Here is a 16819-nt window from a genome sequence, read left to right as displayed (position 1 = left end):
ATTAATGGGAGGATGTTAAAAAAAAAAAAAAGCTTAGAAACTTAAAAAATAAAATAAACAACTTTCAAATATCTCTCCTTCATGGTGTCAAGAGCGAAGATAAATGTATTTCAATCGCAACTTCCAAACTAAACCCACAGATTACTACCATTATGCTAAGTGTGAGCTACCCCACCGTGCAGTTTTGCTTTGTGGGTTTTTACCTTCCTCTACGAACACTTTTAGCCACTGATCGCACAGCCTTTCAATGTTTTCTGCCTTTTCCTTTAAATAAACTGGCTCTGGCTCCTTCCATCTGGTTCCCCTTCCGTCAGCAGCCCTGCACCTGTTCACACCTCCTCTCCTGTTGGATTCCACTGAACATTCCCTCCTCTGCCAGGCTATTCTGGCACTCGCAACCTTTCTGTCATTCAATCCATCTGTCAGAAGTGAACTTTGTTTACCGCAAGCTTCTGCTTTCTTCTTCAAGAAGCAGAGCCCCTCAAGGTCATTGTCAAATGAACTGCCGGCCTGGATTCCCAGCCTCTCTCGCTAACCAGCAGAAGACGAAGTTCTGTGGTGTAATGTACTTGTGAAATTTACTTTGGGGTTCGGGAAGACAATGATTTGGAGTCAAGGCAGCGAGAGGGGGTGTCTTAATGATCATTTGTAGAACCAGACAGCTGATATGTACATTTCCTTCACGTGTCTCCGCACTTCTTATTATATCGAGCAGGAACTATATGCATAAGAAGCAAAATAAAAGTTTTAAAGTGAAATCAAAATACCACAAACAAGCTTACACTATGTAAAAATTGCTTCATACTCTATAGCATTAACTTGAGGAATAAATATTTTCACTAATGAATTAGCCAAGGGAAAGAGTATTCATTCCAGTTAAGAAATTTTCCACTGAAATGCTCAAAATGCACAAATGTGTACCATTTCAATTAGGAGCTCTGTATCACACACAGCTCCATCACTGCTTTGAAAAACTTAACCCATCCTATACAAACCAATGTATGTAAATTTTAAATTCCACCATTTAAAAAATAAAGTTCTGCTTAAGTAATGTTCAAATATATGCTACCAAACAAACACAAAATCTATCTAAAGAAATATAAGTTGTATCAAATGGCCATTCTGAGAAAAAAAGAAACTCCTAGAAATTAGGTGAAAATTCATTCTGTTATCTACAGCTATCAAGTATTCACCCTCCTTCATAAATAAGATGTAAAATCACTTTATGTAGAATTATCAGTATTTTAGACAATCAGATTCTTTATGAAAAAAAATCATTTGATTCAAATGCCTTAGTAAGAAAAAGGGAGATCACTCTGCAGGAGAAAATATATGGCAAAAATTTTATGGAACTTCATTCATAACGCTGCTATTATATTATGAAGAATTATCTCAAGAACTAATCTCATTGCATATGTTTTTATTAAGTAAAATTAATCAAGCCTGTAAAATTTTTGAAATTTTTTGGAAAAGATAAAAATGTAAGCTTCTTGCATTGACATAAAATTAAAAGCAGATTTTATTAATAAAAGCGGTCTAAAATACATGTAATTGAAAACTTGACATTTAAGGTTTTGATAAATTAAATATTTATAATGTATTAAAAATATTTTATCAGAGCAGTTTTTCAGATGTGTTAAAAGAAAATTATTGTGATGCTAAATACAAAAGCAAAAACAAAAGAGCAGGAAGGCAAGCTTAAAATCCAAGTAAAGAGACATTCTTTTCAGCTTATTTCAATTTTACTACTCATCTCCAAAGTCCCCGATAGCCTATGATCGTTCTTATGTAATGTGTATACACAGAATTTAATATATGGACTTTGAAACCAAAGTATGTTTCCTAAGAGGTGCTTTCTCTTTCATCTTCCTGAAACACACTTTCTAAGTAATTTCTCTCTCTGTGGAGGAGGCTTCAGAAATCCTATCTAATTTGCCCAGCAAGTTGGCTCCCTCTTTCCTGGGTATTTATTTTCCCCTTTCCTGCCGGCCCTGCTTGGTCACCTGGCCCCCTGCTTCTGCATGGCACGGGAAGGGGACTGGTAATCTGATCACTTGCACGGTCTGATTTGCTGTAGAAAGGGAAGAACTATTAGCAAATCGCTGGTTTAATAGAGGCTGCCGAAAGCACCGTGAAGCAACTCTTCGTACGCAGCAAATTGCCTTTCAAAAACACACGAGTAGGCTTGTTATGGAGAATTTGTATGGTAAGAACATAAACAAATGAAAACCACTCCGTTGAACATCACGTATAGTCACGCACAGATGCATGAATGTACACACACACACACACATACACACACACACGCACGCACACACTTTCTCCTCCCTAAATACGGAAGAGAAAGAAAAGGGAAATAATAGCATGATTACTTTGACACATGGATCATTTCAGGGATTCAGGGAATACTGTTTCTATTTATCTGCCTGATGGGTAATGTGCTTATATTATCCTTTAAATAGAAAAACTCGGGAAAAGTTTTAGGCAGTTTGATGCCAACACCTGAGACACACGTTTTACAGGAAAAACACAGCCTGGAAGCCACGCTGCCAGGTGGCACAGGGAACAGAGGAGCCGTCCTAAGGGCGCTGGGGGTGAAGACAAGAGCTGCCGTCCCTCCGTTCTTTAATATCAGCTTCACGGAAACAGCAGAGGGGCGTGGGCTGGGAGGTAAAATATTTAAACTCCTTCATAAAGATCTGACCTTCGTTCCTCTGCATTCTGACTAACAGTCCCGCTTTTCGAAGAATGGCACACGATGGGAACACAGTTCGTTTTGTCTGGTCTCTTGATTTTTCTCCCTATCTCCTCATGGAGCCTTGGAACAAGAGGGGGTACTCCTCCTTCCACCCCCTTCCTCCATTACCTGAAGGCCACACCTTCTCTGGGGGGTGGAAATGTCTGCAGGGCTGCAGGACAAAGAACCCATCAAGGGGGGAAACGCGTTAGCAAGATTCTGCTGAGAGTAAGAGGAGACGAAGAGACGGGAGTGACAAGTTTAAATCTGCCACGATCATTTACTAATGTGCTGCTACATCAAATAAGTCTAATTTTTCTGACAGCACCAAATTAGATTTATTGCAGAAACTGCTGCATAAATAGCATATGGCTATGTTATACCACCTATTTCAAATCCTGGGGATGCCCCCCTCCCCCTCCAAAATGAATAAATTGAGCCAAGCTACAAACCTCCTGCAAAAAAAAAAAAAAAAAAAGGGAAGAAAGAAAGAAATATACCAGTTCAAAAACAGATGTAGGAGATCTGGATTTCTTTGTTCAAGTACTAGTTTAAGCACGGATGGCCCAATTCTATATTTAAAAAACACCTGTCTCCCTACTCAGCTATTAAATTGAACAGGTCAGGTTGTCTTTCTTCTTTCATTTACTCAGAAGGACTTACTTTTTGTTTCATGGTTTGGGACTCTGCATGATGCTGAACACTTGGATGTTCAGGCCACGGTTACCCGGGGAGGGAAAGCGGGGCCGGCCGGCGCCAAGGCATCGAGCACGGTCTACACGGGCGATGGGAGACGGGGGGGCACACACGCACGCGTCTTCGGGTGGTTTTTCGGTTTCACTTGCGAAAGACACGTGTGGTGGGAAGCCGATCAGCTCCCCTTTCGAACGGTCACAGTCGCCTGCATCCTGCAAAGCCTCCGATGCGTAAAATATCTAAAGTGACCATTCCACGTGCCATGAGGACGGCAGGGCCGCGCGGGCAGCGGAAAGCTAAGTTGCGTGGGAGCCGGACTGAAACCCGCACACAAACTCCCCCCCACCGATGGACAGACAGACAGCTCTTCCCGTCTCCATCCCCGGCCTGGAGCCCAGCCCCCCGCCCGCCACTGTGCTACCCCTCGGCTGCGTGCTTCTTTCTGAACAAAAGTTTCAGTCCTTGCGAAGCCGGGAAAGACGCTGCAAGGTCTTCTCTCAGACCAATGGGCACACCTCTGCCAACATCGTGGCACTCGGCTACCCGCAGGCGCGCGCTCGGTGGTCAGTCCTCCCAGCTGCCCTATCTGTTACTGTCTGATTAGTTCTGCTAAGGAACCCCTCCCCGGCCAGCTTTCCGTGCCATCTGTTCCGTACATGATGGCTGCTGCCCAGCAACCCAGCACTGCCCTCCTACCTGGCACCCGGCTACCGTCCTTACCCCAAAGTGCTAACACAGGTTCGCGCTGCTGGCAGAGGCAGCCTTTCATTACGGCTACGTTGACAAGAGCAGGGTTGCTTGTAATTTCTCTTTTATCCTGATTTTGATTGTACAACCACCTCCCACTGATTCCGTTTGCTCCAGTTTTGTTGTTCACAGATTTTCCTCTCCACATTAATCTCCCTCTGGCATGTGCCCGCATCTGTTCCCTTTTTTATTATTAATTTTCGAATTCCCACCATTTTTTGACAAAAAGGAGGCAATCTACACTCTGTTCCTGCCCATTTCATTTTCTTTAATTTGGGAGATAAGGGTGGGCGCCTGCCAGCGAAGTTAATTCTCCGTTAACAGTTTATTTGCTGGCGTCCCTGGGCCTCTGTATACGAGTCGCAGACAGGAAGGAGTGTGGACTGAATGACAACAGCAGAGCCGCCGCCGTCCCTGGGTTTAATGAAAAGCAAACACGGGAAGCAGCATCTTAAAAAGTTTATTCGTTGACCGAGTTGCCTCGTGCTGTCCTTCTTTCTCCCACTTCTCACGGATGATTAATTTTCTTTGTGCAAATCGGTGTGTGTGCGGGGTTTGGGCTCCTCGGTGGACAGCGGGTCTATTTCCACCGTCCGTGACTCTTATTGTTTCTTAATACCATTATCGTCTTTCCTCAACCCAGCCCTTGCGGCCTAAAGCACTAGCGAGGGGCTCGGAGGAAAGGCCTTATTCCAGAGCAGGTTCAGAGAGAACTGCCATCGCGCAGCAGAGCGGAGGATCTTGCTGGACGGACGGTGAATATCAGGAGTGGCAGGTGGTTTTCCTCTAAAGACACACAGTCAGAGAACCGCACGTCCTGTGTGGAACGGCAGACTCTGTGTCCTCCTGGCCCACGTCCCCGCCTTGCCAAAAAGGACTCGAGTGATTTGATCGTGCCTCCCGTTGCCCTGGAGCAGGGGTCCTCAAACTACGGCCCGCGGGCCACATGCGGCCCGCCGAGGACATTTATCCGGTCCGCCGGGTGTTTTTGCCGTTTTGTTTTTTTTACTTCAAAATAAGATCTGTGCAGTGTGCATAGGAATTTGTTCATAGTTTTTTTTTTTAAACTATAGTCCGGCCCTCCAATGGTCTGAGGGACAGTGAACTGGCCCCCTGTTTTAAAAAGTTTGAGGACCCCTGCCCTGGAGTTTTCGGGCCTGAGCACTGCCCTGTGGCTGCTATTCGTTGACTTCATATGAATTTATATAATAATATGATAATAGCGCTGGAGCCCCCCGGACCTGGTGAGGGTCGGTGCCTTCCACTCTCATGTGTCCTCAGGAAATCACAATGAAGACACGCAGGGAATGAAGGGCAGGAGGACCCTGTCCCCAGGTGACAGAGGAGAATCAGAAACAGCCAGGACCAGTGACAGATCCAGCGACGCCCGGCCTGGTGGCCTCCCTTCAGCCGAGCGTCCAGAAGACCGGCAGCTCGCGAAGACTGCCCCCCACTTTTAATGCCTCATCCTCAACTCCCCAACCCCCACCCTTGTAGACATTTCAGTAGTGGCTTGTTACTTTCACATACTTCCTTTGCTGGTAGAGTCATATTTATAATAAGGACTCCCTCCACACGGGGTGCATTCTTTCGATAAACCCCCTCCCCTGGTCAGAAATGGGTCCTTGGAGGAGACACGATGCAGGTTCTGAGGGATGCGGGTACCCTCGGCGGGGGGGGGGATCTCTTTGGTACCATGCCCGTTTCTCCTCACCCCAGCCCCACCTTCCCCATCACCAGTCAGGGGGATGCTCAGCCCTCCACAGGGCACCTAGGGGGCTGGGAGAGGGCACTGGAGTCGAGGTGGGGCAGCCTTCCCCTCGGCGGACACCTGCTTTGCAGCGGCTCCCGAATGTTTCTGAACCTCGCAGTGCTCACCCCGAGTCCCCGGGACTGTGCTCGGGGAGCGGCGTAGCTTCGTACCAGTGTGTTCACTGGGACGGGGATGGGGCCCCCAGGGACACTGTCCGTGACAGGCCCTGATACTGGGGGGTCTCCAAGCCTCTTCTTTCTCTGGTTCCTTAAAATCAGCTCTGATGCCGGGATCTACCAGCCGATGAGCCGCTGCCTCAGGGAAACATTAACAAGTGAGCGACGCCTGACAATTGGTCTCACCGACACCCCCAGTTAGGAAGAGGTGCCTGAGAGGGGATTGAACATCGTTACAGGGGTGATGTTTCCATACTTCCTTCCCCTCAAGTTCGTGGTGCAGATCAGAGCTTTCTGTTAGAAAAACACTCCCACCTCGGGCTCCGAGGATCCCAATTTCAGGCTTTGTTTTTGCTCCTGTTTTCACTGAACCTGGTGCTCATTGCTGAGTCAGGCCCGGGGTGCGGGCAGCGCCTTCTCCATCGCCTCTGGGCCCCCACCATGTGCCAGGCTGTGGGCCTGGGCGGCAGGGGAGGGACTCCCTGCACACACATTTGGGCTCCAGGCCTGAGAGGAGGGGGGCAGGGACATCGGGCAGAGCCCGCGGAGACGCGTCCTGGCAGCCTGTGATCTGGCCTCCCGCCCCGGGCCACGCGGGGACCGGGGTGCTCAGCCCCTCAACCAGGCAGAGGGGAGCGGGCACCGGCCACGCGGTGTCCATCAGACAACACGAAGCGCCTTTTCCCCCCTGGCTGCGACAGCCCGCTCGCTCTGGAACGGGGTAAGGCGAGGAAAAGAGGACGCAACTTAAAACAGGACCCAGGCCGTCTATTTTGAGACTCGGGGATGTTGGTTGCACATATATCCACTTAAGATTATTTTTGACATGTTCTCTGCCTAATTTATGCATGCAAGGAGAACAGGAAAAAACGCGAGTTTAACTTTTAAAGGGAACTTTAGACTAAAAATTCTTCAATAAATGCAGAAGGGAAAAAAAAAAAAAAAAAGATCAAGTTCCCTGTTATACTATGCCGTACAAGTGAAGATGGACTGAAAGTCTGGTCTTTATCTTATTTTATTTTTTTAATATATTTTTTATTGATTTCAGAGAGGAAGGGAGAGGGAGAGATAGAAACATCCATGATGAGAGAGAATCATGGATCGGCTGCCTCCTGCACGCCCCACACAGGGGATGGAGCCCACAGCCCAGGCATGTGCCCTTGACCGGGAATCGAATGTGACCTCCTGGTTCATAGGTCGAAGCTCAACCACTGAGCCATGCAGACCAGGCTGGTCTTTATTTCACTTTTAAAATTTATTTTTATTGTTGACAGTTTTACAGATGCCCCCTCTTTGGCTCACACTAGCTGTCACCTGAAGACAAGTGCATTTCCTCCTTAATTCTCCCTACAATAAGGGGGAGAGGGAAACTTACTCATCCTTTACAGAGATCCTGCTAGACTTCCCCTGCTGCCAACGTGGGGAAGGAGATGGGGAGATAAAAGAGGCCCATGGACCGAGATTCCTGAGCCACGGAAGAATTTCTGTTCCGCTCTGAAAGCTGTTTTGTGCTTATTTCTGAATAGGAGTGTGAGCACGGGATCTGGAGTCCGAGGGACCCAGTTTGACCCCGCCTCCTCTACTCCTCCCTCCTTCCGGGCTGTGTGACGTCACGGGCGGTGTGACGTCACGCCTCACCCCCCCCTAGGACCCCGAGTCCTTGGACTTGCTGTAGGGGTTGAGAAGACAGGGTGTCTCCACCTTCTGTGTAAAATATCTTCTTAAAAAAACATTTCTGGTCCTTGGCAAAGCATTAGTTTTGTAAAATGAAATAAAAAGTCAATAATATTGTCATCACTAAGTATGGTGTCAGATGGGTACTTACGAGGTGACCACTTCAGAAGTGATACGAACATCGACTTTCTAAGTGGTACACTTAATATAATATTTGAGTATTTGTTTAAACTCACATAACACTGCATTGTATTTCAGCTGTAATCAGAAAATAAATTTTTAAAAAATGAATTACTAGAAAAATGTTAAGATAGCCAATACAGCCCTCTGATCATGCACTCGGATACTGTGGCAGTTTAAAAGAGGGATAGAAGTTTCCAAATACTCTCAATTTTTGTATGCATCTCGTGGCAGACAAGGTAACACCCAGCCCAGCGCTTGGCACGTGCTAGACGCTCATGTATGCACCCTTTCATCTCTCTCTAGATTCTGAGGATGCTCTGAATAAAACCACAAAGGCCTGGGAAGAGCTGACCATGCCCCTTGGGACTGGCCACATGCCACAATGGAGACCCTCTCTCTCAAACCAAAGGAGCAGATCTAATCTTCCCCCTCCTTCCTCTTCAAGCCATTCCTCAAGAGAAAACCGGAGACTCCGCTTAACAGACCACAGAGGCAGCGGAGGGGTCACCTGCTGTTTTATTTCCCCAGGACCCCAGAAGCCTTCCCCTTACTCCAGGGGTTCTGGGAGGCTGCCAGCCCTAGCACCCAAAAGGGGGTGCGTGCACGTGACTCAGTTTTGAAATCTGAACTGCAGCTCTTGAAACTGGAAGTGAAGTCACTTCCTTACGGTCTGAGGTCAAGGGCATTTCCTTGCCCTAGTGGTTTGGCTCAGTGGACGGAGCACCGGCCTGCAGACGGAAGGGCCCCGGGTTCCATTTCGGTCAAGGGCGCATGCCTGGGTTGTGGGCTCGATCCCCAGTAGAGGGCGTGCAGGAGGCAGCCAATCAAAGATTCTCTCTCATTGATGTTCTATCTCTATCTCCCTCTCTCTTCCTCTCTAAAATCAAGTTATATATATGTATATATTATATATGTATACAATATACATATACACATGTATGTATGTATACTGTGTGTGTATATATTAAGGGCAACTCCTTTGTCTTCTATTCAGGCGACTCCGTGGTGTGAGAGAACCGGACAGAATGAACCAACATGCCAACAGAAGTCAGGCCCTGCAAATGACAGTTAGAAAAGGACAGGAAACTGGTGTCACCCCGAGATCCCTGGTCCAGAAACGCCCAGGCCAGCTGTACCTGGATTTTACATGGTCTAGCTGTCAAAGGAAGTGGTTCTCCATCCACACAGGTCTGAGAAAAAGACGCAGACTCAAAGGCGTGTGTTTCGATACAGGTAGGTAGGGAGAAGCGTGCCTGCCTCAGTCAGCAGTTAGTGACAATCACAGCCATCCAAAGCTGCTTGTTGCCAGAGGCGTCCTGTAAAGCGATGGGCCCACACGGATGGAAACGGTCGTCTTGGGAGAGGAATTTAAATCCTGTGGCTCTTCAAAGATCTCAGAACATGTCAAAAACAAACAGGGAGGCACTCGCGCTGTGCTATGGAAATGCAGTGCAGAAGCGGAGGAGAGTGACAGTTGCTCTATAACATGGGAAGTGACTACGGCAAGTGACGAGCCAAAGGACAGCTTCGTAGGAAAAGCCCACGCCAAGACCGAGCCTCGCTGGCCTATTTATACCCGTGCTGGGAGCAGCCAACGCTTCTTTCTGGGGTAAATTTATATGACTGACGCTCTCAGCTGTATGTCGGGACCAGTTGCGTGAGGCCCCTCCCTCCTAATCCGCACTGCGTTACAGCCTGATGGGTGACGGCACAGGCTTTGTAGGCAAATTGCTGCGTGACCCTAGATGAACCATTTTAGTTCTCTGGGGCTCAGATGCACTCGCTGTAAAACAGGGAAAAGCTAGTCTGTTATTGTTCTTTAAAGAGCTACTATACGCTCCAGCACCAGGCAGGCCCTAAGATGCGTATATCCTTAACCTCAGACATACATGCATGTAGATATTTAAATGGTAGGCTGCATTTAACTTACTCTTGTACATACATATGCACCTCCCAAATGCCACTGCCCTCTGCAATTTCCTGTGGAGTGCCCTTCATTCTCATTTTCCTGTATCCCAGTGCTACCAAGGTCAGTAAGAAGTTATCCATCCCTCTGTCCCTCTGTCCCTCTAACACCTTACCTGGAATCTCCCTTCTGGATCTTATCATTTGTCTTACTACTGGAGGCCCGGTGCATGAAATTCATGCACTCGGGGGTGGGGTGGGGGGTTTGTCCCTCAGCCTGGCCTGCACTCATGGGGAGCGGGCCTAAGCTGGTAGTCGGACATCCTTAGTGCTGCCGCGGAGCGGGGAGAGACTCCCGCCACCACCGCTGCACTGGCCAGCCGTGAGCCTAGCTCAGGGCTTCTGGCTGAGCGGTGCTCTCCCTGTGGGAGCACACTGACCACCAGGGGCAGCTCCTGACGTTAAGCGTCTGCCCCCTGGTGATCAGTGCGCATCATAGTGACCGGTCATTCCACCCATTGGTCCATTTGCACATTAGCAAAGGCTAATATGCAAATAGACCGAACGGCGGAACAACCAGAACAACCAGTCACTATGATGTGTGCTGACCACCAGGGGGCATGCGTGGAACATGGCAGGCGTTCACCACAGCGGGATGGTGGAGCAGGTGAGCAGGAGTACCAGAACAAGGCGGGGCGCCGGCGCCAGTCACTGTCACTGGGGTGAGCCTCTGGTGGTTACTGAAAATTCTTTGCTCTCACGCACTGCGGTCCCACCTGGTGCTCGCACCCACTGCCATCACCCAATGCTGGCCCTGATCACTCAGGAGTGTGAGCAGCAGCTGCTGGCCCCAGGCGCCCCTTGGGCTTCTCCACCTCCCCCTGCTCCTGAGGGGAGATCAGGGCCAGCAGCCGCCTCTTGCACCGCTGCCAGCGATGGCCCCAATCGCTTGGCGCCTTCAGTGGGTGTGAGCGGGGCTGGAGCTGCAAAAGAAGGTGAGGTTTCCACAGGCTAGAGAAGGCTAAGGGGTATTTTAGGTGTGCAGAGCAGTAAAAGGGGAGAAAAGTCCAAAAGTTCAAGGGCGCTGCATCTGCTTAAGTCTGGCCTGAAGTCAGCATGGGAGAAGATGGAAATGGTGGCGATGAAATAACACGGGAAGGTTGGGGAGCCCTTGGGGAGCCTGCCATGCTGAGTGGCCGGGACATCCGGAACAGTCCGCGAGGCACCCTGGGAGGGCCTGAGAGCAGGTGACGAGATCAAGGAATACTCACTTGGCAGTGGTTGGCGGAGCAGATGAGAAGAATGTGAGCGACTGTTTTCATACCTTATCGAGGTCAGCCTGAATCATGAGGAAGGCAAATGGTGGGTATGAAGGACAGTCTATGTCCTTCAACCTCAGGAAACATCTTAAACGAAGGGCACTCCGAGCAATTTAAATGCCTAACACCTGGAAAGCGGAACTGCACGATACACTGTGTTAAATCATTGTTAGAGTCATTGACGACCGGAGCCAAAGGAAACCTAGAAATCATGTCATCTAACCTCGATTCATAGGGAAGCAAGCAGGTTCAAAGAATGAAGTCATTTGTCAAAAGTTGCAAAGACAGTGAGTGCCGGGGGGAGATACTAAAACCCGGTGTCCTCAATCCTGGGGTGCTGGGGGCTGCCCCTCAGAATAGTGTGTGGTTGTCACTGTTTCGCTAAAGGCCGGCCCCGATGTCTTCTGTAGCCTTTGCTTATCCACTGCAGGCCCGTCGGCCTCCGTGGCTCTCCCCACGGCCCCTTAAAATCCTGGTCCTCGCCGAGTGTTGGCTCCATCCTCTGGCGGAGCTGACACTTCCTGTAAAAGCATCCGGAGCTGAGCCTCCTGGGTCACCTCCCTCCCCACACTGCACCTGCACTGGGCATTTCCACCCGAGTTCGGACATAGAGCGCGTTATTTCCCTCGGCGACTCCCTGGCTGGTGACGGGCCTCCCAGTGAACACAGGCTGGGAGCTCTGGAGGCCCCTCTAATCGCAGCCTCTCTCACCCGCTACCCCAAGTGCTTCCTGAAAAGGCTGTTTCCTTCCCGCCCATCCTCTCCTCCTTAACCAACTTGTTTCCATGTTGCCTTTTTTTTAACAATCTATTTTCTATTGATTCAAAGAGGAAGGGAGAGGGAGAGAGAGAGAGAAACATCAATGATGAGGGAGAATCATGAATCGGCTGGCTCCTGCACCCCCCACACTGGGGATCCAGCCCGCAACCCGGGCCTGTGTCCCGACCAGGAATCCAACCATGGCCTCCTGGTTCCTAGGTCGACGCTCAACCAGAGCCACACCGGCTGGGTTTTCACGGTGTCTTTTAATGAATTACCCTTTGAAGTACACATCTGAACCCGTATTAGTTCAAGCTCTCTTGACTTCTCGCGTTAAACAGCCTCCTGAGCGTTTGTAAATACGTCAGGCTTTGGGGACCACACTCAATTCTGCCCTGGTGGTGACATTGCAACAACATAACGGAATCTGTGCCCACTAAAACTTTATTATGGGCGTGTAACTTTTATGTGTCACAAATTATAATTTTCCCTTCTCCCCACAACGCTTTAAGAGTAGAAAGCCGCCGAAACCGGTTTGGCTCAGTAGATAGAGCGTCGGCCTGCGGACTGAAAGGTCCCAGGTTCGATTCCGGTCAAGGGCATGTACCTTGGTTGCGGGCACATCCCCAGTAGGGGGTGTGCAGGAGGCAGCTGATCGATGTTTCTCTCTCATCGATGTTTCTAGCTCTCTATCCCTCTCCCTTCCTCTCTGTAAAAAATCAATAAAAAAAAAATAAAAAAAAATAAAAGAGTAGAAAGCCATTCTTAGCTCAGGGCTCATACAAAACAGAAGGTGGGTCAGATGTGGGCTGTGGTTGCTGACTGTCCGAACCGGTCTTCCTGTTCCCGCATGAACTCTCCCAGTTCCCTCTCCACACTGCTGACGGGGTCAGCCTCCCACGCACAAGCTGATCATGTGGGGAGCCCTGCTGACGATAGGGGAGTAGCCCATTACTCTCAGAACAGACCAAACTCCGGAACGCGGCTCACAGAGCCTTTCCCCGGCCCCTGACCCTGTTTCCCAGGCTTTTCTGTTGCCAGACACCTGACCTGGTGTTAGAGTTCATGCGCGCTCCCATCTTTGCCTTCGCACACATTGCTCCCTGCAGCTGGGATACTTCCCCCACGTTCTTCCACTCTGACAACTCCTACTCCTGAACTATTAACAAGGTCACTGCCAGACATCTCCTCTTCCAGGCAGTCTTCCTGACTGCCACCTTCACTTCCAATGCCGAAGGAGCCAGCTCTCCTCCCACGTGCTCCGGTGGCCACCTTCATTCCTGTCGTTGCACTGCTATCACCCTCTATTATACTGTGTATATCTAGCTCCGCGAGAGAGTGGGAGAGTGGGAGCAACCTAAGGAGGGACCTGAATCTTTTTCCTCTATGCCAAGGGCCAAGCAATGTAGTAAAAGATAGTAGGTGCTCAATTAATTATTTGTTGAATAAGTGAATGTCATACTTACCAGCTGGGTCTTTCAATAAATGTTAAATTTCTATTTTTTTAAGTCCAGTTAATCAATAAAGGGAGATACCAAAAAAAAAAAAGTGATAGAATAATTTTCCTTTCAGATTTATCTACAGATTTCTACTCCAGTTTTTAAATTTCATTTGCCTGGAAGATTTGGATTCTTATTTCATTATTACTTTATAACATGGTTTTCACATTCAATGTTAAACTTTGTTCAGAATATGACATTCAAAATGTTGATGTTAAGAATAAATGAAGAGCTATCTGTATGGGATTTCTTTCTTTCAGCTGGAATATATGGGGCGGGTGGGAGACACCCATGTCTCCCAGACACACACTTGAGAATACTGAATCAATAAAGAATGATGAGGGGAAGTAAACTCTAAAAAAAAACTCAAAAAGTGAATCAGAAATATTTAACCCCACAACCAAGTCACATTTTCAGTGCAAAAGAGAGATCGATATAGCCCCTTACACATTTATTTCCACTTTTACATTCCTAGGTTTTGTAAAATAGGGAAGCCTAAAATGCTTACAAAAGAGTACCACACCTAGAAAACAGGGAATCACGCTGTATTTCCTGTAAAAGTAGGGGGGTTAAATTTTTGTAACTTGGTGTAAATAAAGCTCAGTAGAAAAAGCTTTCTACAGAAGCCAGCAAAACCGTTTTCCTTAAGAACAAAAGAATTCGTTACCACTAGTCACTTGCAGAGTTGCTGTATCTTAATATGCTCTCCTTGCAAGAAATTGATCTTGTCAGATGGTACGAATGGGCATCTCGCAGGAAAACTCTCCATGAACTATGACTTCAGAAATTAACTCTCAGAATAAGACAGGGAGGCAAAGCCGGTATTAATATTTATTTACTGAGGCTCGGCCACAGGGAGGCATGAAAAGCTGTCCTATTTCTGGGGTTTGGCGGGGCCGAGCACTCAAATGGCTGCTTCTCAATAGAAGTCTGACAAGAAAGACTGTTCGCTATCCTGATGGAACTGAATTCCGAAACAGCGATGCTGACATAACCATAGGGGCTCTGTTAACGTTGCATTCTCAGCTCTATAGAACAACGCTTTAAGTGGGCATTCAAAGAACCGTTATTATTCTGCAATATTAAGCAATTTTTTTTTTGTCATAAAAGTGCTTTATCTACTGGGATTTTTTTTCCCCAGATATCACACATGTAGAAATGCTGTACTTTCTTTCTTTCCTTCTCTCTCTCCTTTTCTTTCATTGTTTAAAGGGGAAATTGGCACTATTCCATTTGGAATATTATCGTAACAAGATGTGTGGGTTTTTTTTTTTTTTTTAACAAAGTTTGATTTCAACAGAACGAGAGACATCTTGACACTAGCCTAAAACTTTGGGAGGTTCACCAACCTCCAGAATATTTTTTTTCCCCAAAAGCAGGCTGTTCAAGTGGTGTTTTTCTCCATCTGTTATCATACCGTGCTCGGAATTACATGCTCATATTTAATGGGGAAGAGATCAGTCCCCTTTCATAGTTTAAATTCAACATATCACTATGATTGGAAGACCAGTGTTTTTCTAAATGATGAATCAAACCCACTCGTACAAATCGACATGTGTATTTAGACAAAGTTCTCCCTGAAAGCTGAAAAACTCCCCAAACTGAAGAAACCTAAAGGCTTGACCTGAAAATGGAAAATTATACTAAAACTGAAAGTGAGAAGAAACCACTTACAGGATAATGAGAAATATCGACGATCACAGTTCGACTTTTTCTCTGCTGTATTTCTGTGTCTGTGTGTGTGAGTTCAACATAGCAGATTACACAAGGTTTGCTACCAAAAATACCTTATTGTAATTTGGGGCTGAGTTGTGTGCTTACTGACGTTTTATGACAATGCTACTCACATCACAATACCCCTTGACAGAAACAATCGGCAGTGAGACGAGGATGGTGCAAGCCTGGTTATAATAATGCTTTCAATGTGAACAGTGCAATCAATTTCATCTCAACACCTTACACCTCCTTAGGACCCAGGTTCCTCGTTAGTAACGGTTCCATCTCAATTTGCATCTCAGGATGCCTTTAATTTTGCCTCTTTTGCCACTGACAGTGTCTGATTCCTTTCCTACATATATTCCTGGGATCCTTCAGAGCGGCATTTTTATTAGACACAGGATTAACACGCGAGGCGGTGGTAGGAGAAATATGTCACGTTGCTTGTATTGATGGAGAATCGCCTAAATATTTGAGCATCTTTTAGGACAGATCAGTAACTCCCTGCCACACTCATCACTCACATGTCTGCGTGTTTTGCTTCTATGCCTGAGACGAACTCCAACAACTGCTTGGAAGCCTGTGGCCGCCACCGGTGGGCTGAACTGGGGGCCACGGCCGGGAAGGGGGTCAGGGGGCGCGGAGCGGGACCCGGGGTACCTGGTGCGGTGCAGCTGGCGCTCGGCCTCGCCCAGCCGCTCTGTCAGTGTCAGGAGCTCCTCTCCGGCCCCCGCCGCCTTCTGCTGCTCTCGCTCCACGTGCTGCCTGCTCTCCCTCAGCTCCAGCGTCAGTCTCTCTATTTCCTTAGGTGGAGGGAGAGGCAGGGAGAAAGCATCCGCATAAGACACAGGCACCGGATTGCAAAACTGCCTCGTTTGGTTTTTGCCATGAATTTCAGTGTGATAAAAAATTATTAGAAAATGTAGGCTAGCGTCCATTTGATGACAAAGGGAATTAGCAAAGCCAAAAAGGCACATTAGTAAGGAGTTTTGTGTTTTGTGTTTTTTGTTTTGGACCATAAGATGAAGTCTAATTTGAAAGATGAAATGATTAAATGAGAGTAGTCAAAATGGGTAATCTGTACTTTCATTCGAAGGCTCAGTCCCTTTAAAAATAATCTGAACTTAAAATGTCACTGCTTTTACAACGTAGCATTTCTGACTGTGAGAGTACATCAGATACATGCCAGGATTAACATCAACGATGTGGCTCCCTCCTGAAAGATACATTTATGGTTTTTATTTGGATATTTTGAAAACCAAATTAAAGGATAATATAATTTAAGACATCTTTTAGAAAAATGTAAGGTATAAAAGGAGGTATCATGACGATGCTAAATATTATTTAGAAAAAAATGATTTGGAAAAGAATACAGCATGAGAACCTTTGAGCATTTAGAGTGTATAAGATTTCTGAGCTAAAATAATATTACATTAAAACTGCATTATAAAAAAGCAACAAAAGTACTCTCAGTTAATAAATATAAACATCTAAAATATGTGAACATTTATGTTGATTAATTTCTTAGTCTTGGGATGAAGTTATCTTTATCTTGCTGAAACTCAAATATTTCAAAGCAAAAATGCTTACACAGAACATAGTTTTAAATAATTTATACATTACAGTAGAAACATTTATTGATTATAGAACACCTA

General features: G+C 47.0%; 1 protein-coding gene across 7 annotated transcripts in view; it reads right to left on the bottom strand.

Moving 5' to 3' along the window:
• SDCCAG8 (SHH signaling and ciliogenesis regulator SDCCAG8) overlaps positions 1 to 16819 on the bottom strand; it is a 209596-nt gene that overhangs the window by 92328 nt on the left and 100449 nt on the right. For all 7 annotated transcript variants that reach the window (XM_028158095.2, XM_054713026.1, XM_054713027.1 and 4 more), the window contains one exon: positions 15825 to 15967. In XM_028158095.2, coding sequence (XP_028013896.2) covers positions 15825 to 15967 — 143 coding nt within the window. The remainder of the gene's footprint in view (positions 1 to 15824; positions 15968 to 16819) is intronic.

This window comes from Eptesicus fuscus, chromosome 24, assembly GCF_027574615.1.
Source record: "Eptesicus fuscus isolate TK198812 chromosome 24, DD_ASM_mEF_20220401, whole genome shotgun sequence".
NCBI lineage: Eukaryota > Metazoa > Chordata > Mammalia > Chiroptera > Vespertilionidae > Eptesicus > Eptesicus fuscus.
This window is presented reverse-complemented; position numbering and strand designations above follow the sequence as displayed.